The sequence below is a fragment of the Sinocyclocheilus grahami genome, unplaced genomic scaffold (genome assembly GCF_001515645.1).
Source record: "Sinocyclocheilus grahami isolate Dianchi unplaced genomic scaffold, SAMN03320097.WGS_v1.1 scaffold322.1, whole genome shotgun sequence".
NCBI lineage: Eukaryota > Metazoa > Chordata > Actinopteri > Cypriniformes > Cyprinidae > Sinocyclocheilus > Sinocyclocheilus grahami.
Window position 1 is genome coordinate 981399 of NW_015505501.1, and position 15140 is coordinate 996538.

A 15140-nucleotide genomic window follows, 5' to 3' on the forward strand; every position below is an offset into this window, starting at 1 on the left:
TATATATATACATATATAAAAACGCGTTTAATATTTAGGCTATAATATTATATATCTGGTTGGTTTGTATTGGTGATGTAATATGTAAATGATATGCGTGTGGCCCGTGAGACTTGCACTTGGACCATAGTGCGGCCCAGTGGAAAAAAAGGTTGAGAACCACTGGTTTAAATCCATAAAATCCTCTAAATTTGAGTCCTTAGTTGAGGGTTTACAGGATTATTTAGTTGCTGATGTTGGATTTATTGTTTTCATAGTCATTGTGGATGAGTCTGAATCTTTATCTGTCTCTAAATAAATATTGATACCAGTAAGAGTCTGTCAAACGGTACATTCCAGAATCATTCGATGTTTTAAGACCCAATGCATGTTATGCAATAAAGCAGCCAGAGATCAGATAACACACATAAATTTGCATCTGTTACAGAACGCAGTTAATTTCTTAGCAACGTCTTCATTTGCATCTCTTCGCATTATATTACGATGATCAGGTGCATGAGGTGTTTCACATTTGTGCTCGACACCGAATCGCCGAACCAATCAGAAGCCTGCCCTCCTTCACGGCCCCTCAGTCTCTCCTGCCTGTTTTATGGTTTGTTTTTGAATGTACTGAGCATGCTCCTGAATCACCGGCATAGGCCTGCCATGCTGCATACTGATGAACAGAATACCTACAGTACACACACACACACACACAGCAACAACATGCCCTCCCTGTCACTGCGCAGACAAACAGGCTTGTGCAGGATCCCACATGCTTGCAGTCGCCATGGCGACGCAGACAAATTGAGCCCTGCAGTGGGCTGAGAGACAGCGCAGACGATGCACACGCACCACATTCGGCACAAAGACACCCAGCCGAAAGGTTAATGAGGTCCGCTAGCAAACATTACAGCATCTTAGCGGCTCTCTGCCTAAACACGCTTATCTGGGCCTGAAATGGTAAAGCACATTGTGAAAGATATGAGGACACTGATGCAGTTACGTCACTAGCATGAGTCTGGCTGAACGTTAAAACCCTCACATATGCTGTCGGGACGCTGTAATGCCATACCTGGACTAGTTTAGGCACGCAGCATCTCATTCTATATCAGCAGTGAGACACTATATACAAGCATGTGCTGCATACAAGTGTCTAACTTATTCAACTTCTGCACGTATGAATGATGAGAGTGTGCTGTTACTTTACTAATTGATCAGATGCACCATTTTCACCTGTTGGAGGTGAAACATTTCCACAGATGCACATTGAAGGAGGGAACTATGCTGTATCTACAGAAGCAACTTGAACGTGGACTGTTCTGTCTTGGGCCAGGAAGCAGACACACAGCAACTGAAGTTTAAAAACAGCCAGTGTCTGACCTAAAACCAGTTCTACAAAGACTGTTTCCTGTCTATTCAGCAATAAAGTCTGATGATATGGCAAGGTTATGTAATCGGCATCACTGTAAACAGTTTGCATAATGCCCGCAGATTGTGAGAAATTATAATAGTTAGCAGGAACAAATAATAGATTTAAGGATATTTATATGTAAACATTGTCTAATACGGGATGCTGCAACAAACATTTTTACATTTCATAGTTTGAAGGTGTTTGGGTTAACAAAATACATATACAAAAAATATATATCTATGTTTATATATGTATATGTATACTTGTATGAATGTAATTTGACAAGGACCATTAATAATGTCCATACTTACGCATCCTTGACTCTTGATTGACTATAATACAATATATTATACTTGGGCTTAGAGGTTTGTATTAAACTTTGTCTGTGCTATAGACATGAATGCAACCTCAAATGGTCATAATTTGCACCTGGTGGATGATAAAATTGGGTGGAAAACTCCCCAGCAATCACCTAGTAACCCAAAATCAGAACCACCATGCAACTACCTAGAAATCCCCAGAAACCACCTAGAACAGTCTAGCAACACACTGTGAGTTTTACAGCGAGTTTTGCATATTCAAACACCGCTCATGTTTTCTTTTTAAAAAATTGTAATATCCAGTTTGTGGAACAACTATTCAAACTACCAAAATCCAACAGAAGACATTCAAGGTTTACATGACAACAAACATTATATCACTCAGTTCCAATGTGAAATATGATTCATGACCTTCAGTAAAACCGGCACCTCCCATCCTCTAAGACCCACACCAAATGCATATACCAGAACAAGACATCTATCCCATATTTCCCTAACCCCCCTCCACAAAAAGGAATTACAGGGAAGCTTTGCTGGAGACTGCAGTCCTGGGCACAGCGGCGCGCCACATTAAAAGATGCCTGTGTAGTCATCAGCATTGCTAAACATAATCCCCAGCAATCTGACCTCTGTCCCACAAGAACAGACCCACGATTCCAACGACAATGATGCTTCAGTCTGACTAAAGGTCTTCCAGCATGGGCTAGACACACACACATGCATGCATAAACATCGGTCATTTCTACTCACACAGTGGGGCAACAAGCATTTGGTGTTTTGATAGCGCATCGAGCCATCGGATGTCATCGGTCATGCTGAAGCAAGATGCGTGATGGACAACCCTGACTCACAATCATGACTCGTGTGTGTGTATCTCCCTGAAAGTGCACCCCCCTGGGGCAGCCATCTTGGCTCAAACGCTACCTGATAACGTCTCCCGTCTGCGAGCCAACAGCCCTGCCAAATCGCACCAATTACCTGAGCTCCCCTGGGCAGCGGCGGTAATGACATTAAGTCAAGGGGAAGCCCTTCGTTCTTTGGTGCGACGTAAGCTTCCGAGTGGAAAATACCATATGTTATGTGGGAAGTTTAACGGTGACTCACCTTGTTGGAGGCCATCTCGCTGACGGAGTGTCGGGTCTGCAGGGTCTCCAGCTGGTCCAGGCACCAGTCCAGCTCCTCCAGGGTCTCGGTGGCCAGTTTCTGGTAGGCCTCCTCTGGAGGGAGACAGGGAAGGGGATGGTCAGTTTTGAGGCGTTTGACCGGGCTAGCCGAGGCATCGTCCACGTCGTACACAGCCATGCTGTGATGCCCAGGGTGGACACATGGATGACTCTTCATGCTGTGCTGAAAAGATCAGGGCTAAAGGATCAAGTACGAGCTGCTCCTCGCCCTCTGAAAACTCCAGAGCCAGTCGACGCAATAAAACCGAGTCACACCGCTGTCGGTCCGGCCGTGCAGGGCTCCTGGTGTAGAGCGCACCGGAGCCCCATGCTTCTAGAAAAACAAAAAAGACACACACATACGAGCACAGAGATTCCCTTTTTAATCTGCTTCTACTGATTCCCAGCGGGTTGCCTGAACAATCCCATGTCCGTACGCTGGTTTACAATCAGTCTCCTCCACAGGTCCATGAACTTCAGAGGATGTCTTATAGCTGACGCTCTGCCTCACAACAAAAGAGAGAAAACGCAAAGGGTCTCCTCAGCACCTCCTACCGGCTTTAATCCCCCAGACAGAGAGTCCTGTATGAAGCGACGGGCTTTGCCCAGTGTTCCTGGAGAGCTTGGGCAAAAAGAGCTTGCACAAGCGACAGTGAGAGAGTCGCGCGGCACCTCAGCTACACAGATATGACATAGGAGGCATTGCTTTACACAAACATGAGCGGCTTCCTGTGAAACCACAAACCTACAGAGCTGGAGAGCACGACGCAGCGAGAGACGCAAGATCTGGACCGGAGCACTGTAGCAGGAGCCCAGCTTCCCTGCAGACTCACTGCTGTCAGCAAAAAGGGGCCAGATCTCTGTTACAAATGTGTATTAAAAATGTATGCTACAGTTCTGTCTAATGCGTGACACGGCTCGGGACTAGAGTTTCACAACATCTGAAAGGAAGATCAAATTAACCACAACATGTGTTTAAACATTTATATCTACTTAATTTAAATGTATGTTGTAAATTGCATTTATTAACATATATATTTAGAATTATGCTAGTTTATTTAAATTATTGATATACATTTTTTAAAAGTTTAGATCATATTTAATATAATTAATAATGAAAAAACTATCTATCTATCCATCTATCTAAAATATTAATGTTTTTATTTATAAAATATAATGATGTAAAAAAAATTTAAAAAATAAACAAATAAATATGTATGTATTTGATTAATCATGATTGATCACATTCAAAAGTTTGTGTTTACATAATATATGTGTGTGTGCTGTGTATATTTATATGTATATATAAATACACACACATGTATATATTTAAGAAATACATGTAATATATAATTATATATAACTCAAACACAAATATATATATACACATGTAAATATTTCTTAAATATATACATGTATGTTTAAATATATATATATATATATATATATATATATATATATATTAGTGCTGTCAATCGATTAAAAAAATTAACTAATTAATCACACTTTTTTCCTGAAATTAAACGTGATTAATCCCACCTAACATTAAAGTTTAAAAAAAATACTTTTACATTGCATTAAAATTCAATCTTCAAATTAATGTAGAAACAACATAAAGACAGTATATTTTTAATATTTGTATAATGGCATCTTTTTTTATGACTGAAGGTCAGTATCACTCTGCTGTCTCTACGAAATAGTTGTTTCCCCTGATATTTAACCATTGATTAGCCATTCAATATTACAAAGCTATCAATTTTAAGTTTTTAACATTTATTAGACTACTTAAATAACTTCTAATTTAAGTGAACTTAAGTGAAACAGTCTTCACATAAACCCATTATAATAAACGTCATACCTGTGCCCTTCGGCAAGTAGGAAATATATAGAAATGTAATACATTTATCAAACACTAAATTCAAAATGAAATGCAGATGAATCCTTAAAGCTACAAAAGTTATTGATTTCCTCTTTTCTTCTTTTGATCTTTGATTACCAGTAGGGATACTGGTATCGGTATCGGGCCCGATACTGAGCTCCTGTACTCGTACTCGTTAAAATGCCCCGATACCAAATGCCGATACCACACAGCATGTGATAAGCGCCATATTCAAACAAAGAAACACCAACAACAGAACAACAGACAGCAGAAAGGAGTTAAGGATGTCTACTACGAAGTATATGTATGCAATGAATATAATGTTAAACATTCAGTATTAATGCCTGTATAGCTGATGTGCACGAGCTGATAAACAAAGCACGCTGAGTGGATTGAGTGTGCAGCGGCGCAGATGCGGGAGCTTGTCGAGTGAATATATCTTTCTCACAGACATCACTGGAAAGTTTGTAGTTCGGGCGGATATGTCAAACAATGCACAAGTTACTTAACGGTAGAGAGAGAGAGAGAGAGAGAGAGCGAGCGCGCGCGCACTTCTGTTGTATGATCTTTGATGTTCACTCACTTAGCACGCGCATAATTTGGATTAAAACTAAATCGTAAAAATAAGACCATTTATAGGGGCATTCACTATAAACATCATTTATTTTCAACCTTAGGCATACATGACTTTCTGGCGAAAGTCAATCTAGCAGCCTGTGTGAAATGCGCTAGGCTGTACTAAGATTACGTGACAGTCAATCTACGCAGATTACCACTGAAAATTAATCCTCGTTATGCGATCTGTTCAGGGCCAGATTTCATTTTTTTCATAATCCTAGATTATGTCGGGGCTGTGCAGTTGTGACTAGTGCATTTAAAACCTTAACCTGCGTCACAGGATGTGCATACGTTCATACCGCACAGACGATAAACAATAACTCAAATTGTTGCAATTCTACTCGTGTGTATTGAGTTACACAGAGGAGAGCTAAAGTTACAAGAAAAGTATTCATCAAAACAAGTGTGACACAATCACAACACACACTTCAGAGGTCACAGGATCTTGGTGCTTTTGTTACAGGGCAACCTTTTGTGGACTATACTGAGAAAATTTGACATGCAGCTCTGCATGTGTCAGCGCTGCGCACACGTTTGCTCAACATACACTCGGGTCAGCAGCAGCTTTGTCGATCATAATTCAAGGGTAAGGGGAGAAAAACAGCTTGGTGACACACTAGCCCCACAAAGAAAGAGAAAATGCACAGATGAAAGGTTTAAGAAGGGAAAAGGATGGGGAAATGGGGGAAAGTGTGGCATTCTCTCCGCCCCAACCCCCCCATTTCTTTAGCCCTCTCCTCAAATGGCTGTCCAATCACTCTGAGCAGAATTCAAGAGCAGGGGTCCACTGTCCTTGCTGACAACATCTCCTCTGACGTCAATGGCATTCTTCTTGTGTTCAGTGCGACACCAGAGGCCGGCCCCTCAGAAGCTGCTGTGACTGAGAGCAGGACAGGGCTCCAGCCAAACTCTGGAGTGGATTCCACAAGAGAGGAACGCCAGAGACTGAGAAAACACTCTCTGACTGGATGCCAGACAAAGCTACAGTTTAAAAATAAAGCAATTCAGAGAGCAAAAAGATTTTGGTGCATCCCTTGGTCAAGAAATATCCGGGTCATTTTTCAACTCAAAGTATTTTAAAACATTTTAGTGCATAAAAGCCTATTTGAAAACAATCAAATCGTTTTGAATTTGATCAGAATCCTACCTTAAGGTGTCTATGTATCCATTTATACTTTTATTCAGCAAAGATGCATTAAACTGATCAAAAGTGACAGTAAGACTTTTATAATGTTACAAAAGATTTCTATTTAAAATGCATTTCAATTTAAATCTACTTCTGTTCTTTCAAATGATCCTGAAAATAATGCATAGCGATTTCCACAAAAAATTATTAAGCAGTACAACTGTTTTCAATTACATGATAATATTCAGAAATGTTTCTTGAGCAGCAAATTAGAATATTAGAATGATTTCTGAAGAATCATGTGACACTGAAGACTGGAGTAATGATGCTGAAAATTCAGCTGTGCATCACAGGAATAAATTACAAATAAAAATAAAATAAAAATATATTTTAAAAATATATTTATCACAATGACATTTTTTTAATAATAAGATAAAAAAATAATCTGTAGTATTTTAATATTATTAGAAGTATTATTTATTAAAATATTTTTTAAATTGAAGGCACAAACAGATAAATAAATAAAATGCTTGCAATTATGATCATAAAATGTAATTGCCTCCAATTAAAATGTTTGCTTTTGTAGTGAAATATGACTTGGACATTTTAGACCTTTTTTTTCCTTTCTGAATATATGATACAAAAAACACCTGGCAAACCCACATTTACTATATCCAGAATGTCAAAACCTGACGTTCACCTACTTTGCTGCTAAATTACGCTAAATTCAAATGAATAAAACCCTTTCTCTAGTAAATGACTGGCCCATATAGCTCATCAAACATCACTCAAGCAGGTTAGAGCTGTGTGATAGACTTCAGATAAATCACTCAGAGCCACCACCTGGCCCCGCTAGATGCCAAACGGTTTCTGAGAAAACCTTAATGTCACCCCTTAGTGGGTCAGCAGTCTTGAAATACACAAGACCTCTCCAGTAATAGCGAGAAAGCAGCCGTAGGAAACAGAAGCCTCAGGCTGATGCAAACACCTTCAGAAAACCAGCCCGAGATCACCTAGACACCACGTTTGGAGAGGCGCCTATGTGAAAAACCAGGTCATTCTCGTGAGACTCCTTCTTTTTGAGATGCTTATGCCATCCGTCGTCAGGTTGCCAGGCAACCGCTGTCGAATCATTAGAAAGCAAGGGGCGGGACCTCTGTGTTTTAAGCAGCTGCTAATCTAGAAGGAGCCGGTAATGGACCGAATCAGTCCATATTGGCAGGTGCCACTGAGGAAAGTGCAACTTTGATTTTAAGGCTTCGTTTTTTTCATATGGCCTGAATGCACAGTTAGCACATGCACTAAACTGGAGAAGTGTTGGTGTGAGTTGTGTGTGTTTCCATATCAGACATTTGCATTAAGGACAAGTGATGGGGAGCATCTTGATAGACGGACTCATCTTGCGAGTCCCAGCAAGACGCCAACACGTGCTTTCCTGAACTGGAAGCACGTCTCTGGCCGAGCATGAAAGCGAGATGGCGTGCGTTTGCGAGTATCATGTCAGAATTGTGGGCTGCCAGCTGCGCCACATCTATTAATAACAGCTTTGCACAATTCGAATGGGGTGAAAGATTCACGAATGTCAAAGCGGGTTTTGTTTACATCTTTTGGAGGACGTGTTCCTCGTGCATCTATATCCAATATATGGACATAAGCATGCAAATGCCCAAAGACCAGACCTGTTATAAGCATCTAATGTGAAAATGGTTGGTATTTAATGTGGTGTTGATCTGCTTCTTAGATGTTTCTCTTGAGAAAAATACCCCAGTGATCTCATGCATCTCCTCTAGAGTTTCAGATCTCAAACTGTGCTCTGATTTGTCAAAGCCAGATATTTCAATATAAAATGCTCAATATTATTACTACACATCCAGTTGAAAGGGAAATCGCATGCAAAGGAGGTGAAAAGTAATTAATACACAGTTTAGACCAATATTCATTCAATTTAGAGGTTTAAAATCTTAAGAATATCAAAACCAATTGGAAACCATACAAAGCATGTAATTTCAAAATTATTGGTCTTTAATATGTCCACACACTTTTTGGCCACGCAGTGCATCTCTTTTCTACAATAATGCAAACAAGTGTATTAAGTTAAATGCTATCATTGCAAAAATGAGCAGCCTTGCTGAAAAAAAAAAAGGTTACTGCATGAATGTAAGGTGTTTTGTCGCTCCCTAGAGGTTTAAAGCTGCTATGACAGGTTTGATCAAGAGAACCGAATCCAACACAACCAACAGCAAAGAACAAACACTAATGAGATCTCCATAATATCTCGAAGCAAAATAAAACTTTTAACTAAGCCTTCTGCTTCTCAGATGTTCTCATCCTAGTAATCGCATATGTGTCTCTTCTAGAGTTTCTGAAGAGAGCTCAAACTGTATTTAGATACCAAAGTCTGCAATCATAAATGCTTAAAATGAACATTTGACATAGAATCAATGGGAAATAACATGTAAAGCAAGAGAGAACAGTACAACGGAACGAAATACACAGTTTAAAGTTTTGAAATCAAGTTAATTACTGTTGCATTTCTGAAATGGTATAAAAAGCAAAAGAAACTATCTCACCTGTGAAGGAGGCCTTTGAGAGAGGAGGCTGATTACACATGGGGGATCGCCTGTGAAAATTCAGCATAACAAAAGCAGAACGCATTATAGATAGCACAATACATTTGATTTGTTTCCTCTTCTGCTCTTTTTGCACGTCAACAACGGTCCATGACGATTGGAAAGCTGCATTTTTGACGGCACTGCACTCACTTGTTGGATGTTCGATCTTGCTGGAGGTTGGTTAACGCTGCAAAGTTATTCCGTACCGTCCTCAAACTAGCCAGCACCTTCAAGAGCAAAGTAAAACACAAGGTCATTGACGTTGAGGCTCTGTAGTTTCGTTTTATCCATCATGTTTAAAATATTCAAGTTAGGACAAACTGAGTATTTGTGAAACTTCATTTCAATTCTGTTGAAATACTATTTTAAATAATGTGAAAATGGTTGGTATTTAATGTGGTGTTGATCTGCTTCTTAGATGTTTCTCTTGAGAAAAACACCCCAGTGATCTCATGCATCTCCTCTAGAGTTTCAGATCTCAAACTGTGCTCTGATTTGTCAAAGCCAGATATTTCAATATAAAATGCTCAATATTATTACTAAACATCCAGTTGAAAGGGAAATCGCATGCAAAAGGAGGTGAAAAGTAATTAATACACAGTTTAGACCAATATTCATTCAATTTAGAGGTTTAAAATCTTAAGAATATCAAAACCAATTGGAAACCATACAAAGCATGTAATTTCAAAATTATTGGTCTTTAATATGTCCACACACTTTTTGGCCACGCAGTGCATCTCTTTTCTACAATAATGCAAACAAGTGTATTAAGTTAAATGCTATCATTGCAAAAATGAGCAGCCTTGCTGAAAAAAAAAAAGGTTACTGCATGAATGTAAGGTGTTTTGTCGCTCCCTAGAGGTTTAAAGCTGCTATGACAGGTTTGATCAAGAGAACCGAATCCAACACAACCAACAGCAAAGAACAAACACTAATGAGATCTCCATAATATCTCGAAGCAAAATAAAACTTTTAACTAAGCCTTCTGCTTCTCAGATGTTCTCATCCTAGTAATCGCATATGTGTCTCTTCTAGAGTTTCTGAAGAGAGCTCAAACTGTATTTAGATACCAAAGTCTGCAATCATAAATGCTTAAAATGAACATTTGACATAGAATCAATGGGAAATAACATGTAAAGCAAGAGAGAACAGTACAACGGAACGAAATACACAGTTTAAAGTTTTGAAATCAAGTTAATTACTGTTGCATTTCTGAAATGGTATAAAAAGCAAAAGAAACTATCTCACCTGTGAAGGAGGCCTTTGAGAGAGGAGGCTGATTACACATGGGGGATCGCCTGTGAAAATTCAGCATAACAAAAGCAGAACGCATTATAGATAGCACAATACATTTGATTTGTTTCCTCTTCTGCTCTTTTTGCACGTCAACAACGGTCCATGACGATTGGAAAGCTGCATTTTTGACGGCACTGCACTCACTTGTTGGATGTTCGATCTTGCTGGAGGTTGGTTAACGCTGCAAAGTTATTCCGTACCGTCCTCAAACTAGCCAGCACCTTCAAGAGCAAAGTAAAACACAAGGTCATTGACGTTGAGGCTCTGTAGTTTCGTTTAAAATATTCAAGTTAGGACAAACTGAGTATTTGTGAAACTTCATTTCAATTCTGTTGAAATACTATTTTAAAAACTACAAAAAAATATTGTTTGTATTATTAAATATGGTGTAAAGTCAACATGACATACATTTCATGTCTTTTTGTGCATTATTCTCATATGCATGTTATTCCAAAACCAAAAAAGGTTTTAACTTCGTAATCATTTATCAAAAAGAAATGAACAAAATGACTTTGATTTTTGGCTGACATCACCAGTCACGCTTCTTTTCCAAGCACTTTTCACTATCCAGTCAGTTCCTGATGAATAAAATTCCTTCCCTACAATGTTTCTCGCCGAATATCCAGCGTGGTACGTAATACTATAGAAGCAAAATGGGTTGCAAAAGAGTTTCCTGTTGACTTTAACAGTGCAGAAGGGCCTGGATGAGATGTATCCCAGAATTCGCCCTGAACTGCTTCCCGTGTCACTGACCTGTGCAAACGGCGTGACGATGAGGTCATCTCCATGACTGCAAGAGAACGGAGAGAGTCAGAAAATCAGCAGTGTGACATACACACCTCAGCTACACAGCCAAAGAAAATGATGACTCTCTTAACGCCTGATACGCATGTTTATGTTGCATGCATTTGTCATAACAAACGAACCATATCATTAATAAAAGTGCAGATTTTCCCCCAAAAAATCAGATTGGATGATATTCTTGCGTTTGGTCCTTCAGGAGGAGTGAGATATGGTTTGTCTGTGTGACAAGAGACAACAAGGCAGGGACACGCTTGCATTAATGCTTTCTATGCTGGTGAATGTTCACTACTAGTGTGTGGACCACCTCCATTCATTCAGATCTCACCGTGAGACTCCATGTAAACACATTCAGTTAGCATCACACATGCTGCTCATGTCTAATCATGTACAAGAAGATTTCACACCAAAAGTCACTTGAAAAGTGTCAAGTCCACTGAAAAATGCACAGATAGTATTTGAAATACAGGAAGCGTTCATTATGCAACAATAGCGCTGATAAAGATGCACAAAGAAGTCAAGAACAAAAAGATAAAAGACAAAAATGAGAGGAAATAATCTGCATGAGTTTTAAACATCATAAACGACCAAACATCAACATTTCCATCAAGCACTAGGAGATTCAGATGTTGCAGATGTGAGCTGCTTGTCAAGCTGATTTTTTTGGGGCATCAAAAGCCCAGTTTGGATGCTGTGTCTACAACGCCCAAAAATGCTGCTGACTGGGTACTTGAATAACCTGATACTGAGTGTTCACTAGGTAGGCAGCAGCCTGATCCCGTCTCACTGTTGTTTATTATCCTGCATGTCCTGATTTGATGGGGAAATGTGGTGTGAAATGAGGAATATGATGCAAAAAAAACCTTCAATTTTATTCAGCATCCTGTTAAATTCCTCCTTGAACTGTCAGATCTGTGACACACCGGGATGTGCACATGCTTACAACACATTAGAGCTGTGATGCTCCTGAGGATGCAGTCACTTTCCTGTGTCTATCCATTTTCCTATCCGTTAAAGGCCGTAAATTAAAGTATAGCACATTTTTTTAATAACATGTCAGTTTAAATATACATTGTTCACACTGACAGTGATTAGATCACTTTAGCAGGGTTATTTGTCAAGGTTTTATTTTCTCAATTTCCTTACTTTTCATGTAAACTTTACTTGAAATATGAAATGAGAAAACATTTCTCATTTTCATTTAACTTACTGTCCTAAAATCTGAAATGTATAGTGGCACACTGCTGCCACGTAGGCTATATATTAATTTTTTCCACTTTTATATTTTAATAATGAGATATGTCCTTTCAACAATATATTTCCTTGTAATAATGACGTGTCATTAGAACTATGCTTTTTCTCATAATCACGAGATATTATGTCATACAAACTATGTTTTCCTGTTATTATGAGATATTTAATGTTTAATACAACATAATTTGTATGTCATGTGACAACATAGGCCTATAGGCCTTTATCACACTTACACATTTGAAAAGTGCAAAAAATATCAATAAAATAAAGCTTTAAATAAATGCATAAAAATGATATACTGTAGACATTATAAACAATAAATAATGATAATAATAATAACAAAAACACAACAAATTTAAATGAAAACAGAAAATATAAAAACTAATTCAAAATATGAAATAAAACTATAATAGTATCTCAGTGATATTAAAATAACACTAATAATTAGTGGCAGACAGTAACCAAGTATATCTGACCAATGACAATAAAGAAGTTTTCCACGAATTTACAGACGTAAAGGTAAAGAAAAATAAATAAATAAAACAGAAATAAATCCATCATTTTATAGCAACTACACTTTAAAAACAAAGCACCATTTCTAACCAATAAAATTTTTAATGTTGAGTTTAACTACAAAAACTGGAGTCACTAAAAAAATTATTTTATTCATTTCCATGACTTTCTAATTCTCCGATAATTCCAAGTTTTCCATGACCGTAGGCACAGAAACTGGAGTAGTAAATCTGTGTCAGTGTAAATGCCCCTTTAATGGGATGGCCTGACCTGTCACCGTTCTGCCTTCACATCATTCAGGCTCATTTGCACGTTGGAAATGCAGTTAGTGAGCGGCCAGTGGCGAGAGCGAGAGCGACAGCAGGACAGCAGAGCATGTGAGTGCAGTTAGTCGCTGCGGCGGGGAGGCAGTAAGTATGCGGTCGTAAGTGAGCAATATGCCAGTATGTTGGGAGGAGTCGGAGGTCACTTCTGGAATTCTGAGCACAGAACGAGACCTCCAGAACAGCCCTAAACACCACGTACCCTCTCCGCCTGTCATCCGGCTGGCTGAAGAAGCGTCCGATTTCACCCGCGGCCCGACTCCGTTTCAGCATGTGGGTGTCACTGACGCTCCTGCGGTTTAGCATGATGCCGTGTGTCTGTACGTCCATGTGTGTGCATGTATGCATGACGGCTTCCCTCAGCGCTACATGTTCACACGCCGTCCAGGAGGAAAAGGTCACCGGCAGGCATGTGTAGCGTATCACGCGCTCCCGTCCAACTGCTGCAGTATGCATGCGCGCTAAACATAGCACAAGGCCACGGCTTAGACAAGTGCAACAACCTGCTGCCATTTCACAACTGACAACCTGCTTATTTAAAGACTTTTCAGTGCAGCTTTAACTGGAGTGGGAATGTGAATGCTATCCTGCACGCTACTTTGAAGATGAGAGTGTCCAGATCATGCGTGTGAACTCCAGATGAACCCCACATCTGTGTGTGTTTCTGATGCTGACAGCGTTGCAGGGAGAAGACAACTAACTATGGTTTATCAGCGCTCTGCTCAGTATGCTGAGATTGTCAGGTCTTTCAGAAGAGCTTAATGGAGAGGCAGCAGGCATCTTATCAAAGCCGTCATTTCAGCGGAAAACACAGACGGCACCGGCTCGTCTTAAAGTGAGCTCTTTGAAAATATCAGGAAAAAAAGAGACACTCAGCATTAATAGGCTACAAACTGTCTAATGTTTGGCCAGTGCATTGCACAATACTTTGTTTGTTTGTTTGTTTTCTGTCAAATCAGCATCTAAGACTATCTTCAAGGCAAGAACATAGTCAAATCAGATTGAAAAAAAATTAAATAAAGTCATTCATAAATTTAAATTTTTTAAAATAAGTTAAAATTAAGTAATAAAATACTTAATTGTTAAAATAAATAACATGCATACAAATTTACGAAATTACGAATTTTTTTTTCTAAAATTAAAATAAAAACACAATTTAAAAATAAAAACTAATTCAACATATTAATGCTAACATTAATAAAAACTAGTATAATAGTATTAGAAACAGTATAATTATCATATAATCATAATTAGTAATAGTATTTTAATGGTACTAAAATGAGGCACGAAAAGGAAAAGAAATTCAATTAAAAAACATTTCATAGTAATTGCACTTTTTAAAATGCTGAGCATAACTACAAAAATTTGTGTGACTAAAGAATTGGCAATGATTTTATAAGATTTTATTAAGTTTTCATGACCCTAGAAACCATAAACTAAATAAATACACCATAAATAAATAACAAAGAAAGATAAAACCTTTAAAAATACATATATGTTTTAGATAGTACATAGTATACTAGTATACGAATATACTCTTTTGAGTTGACTGTGAATGTGACAGTAATGAAGCTCAAGGAGGCAATCATCTTCTTCACATTTTCAAAAAAAAAAAAAATTCACGTTCTCTTGAAATGTGCCACTACATCAGATGTGTTATTATTCAGGCTGCTGCTAAAAACAGTTCAACTAGCTTTACCAGTTTTCTTAGTAAGAACAGTTGCATCATAGTTGAGCTAAAAGAGAAAACTGACCACAGATAGTTCATGTTAATGCTCACTTTAGCGCCCCTTGTGGCAGCACAAAAAATGCAACGCGTATTTGAGTTGCGTTATGAGTTGT

The 15140-nt window shown here is 38.5% G+C and overlaps 1 protein-coding gene across 1 annotated transcript in view; it reads right to left on the reverse strand.

Moving 5' to 3' along the window:
• Nucleotides 1-13604, reverse strand: part of LOC107602226 (cAMP-specific 3',5'-cyclic phosphodiesterase 4D-like) — a 25437-nt gene extending 11833 nt beyond the window's left edge. The window contains exons 1-5 of the mRNA XM_016294671.1: nucleotides 13501-13604; nucleotides 11161-11212; nucleotides 10552-10628; nucleotides 10360-10409; nucleotides 2818-2930 (exon numbers count right to left, since the gene is read on the reverse strand). Of these exons, the coding sequence (XP_016150157.1) occupies nucleotides 2818-2930; nucleotides 10360-10409; nucleotides 10552-10628; nucleotides 11161-11212; nucleotides 13501-13604 (396 nt within the window). The remainder of the gene's footprint in view (nucleotides 1-2817; nucleotides 2931-10359; nucleotides 10410-10551; nucleotides 10629-11160; nucleotides 11213-13500) is intronic.
• Nucleotides 13605-15140: the final 1536 nt, after the last annotated feature.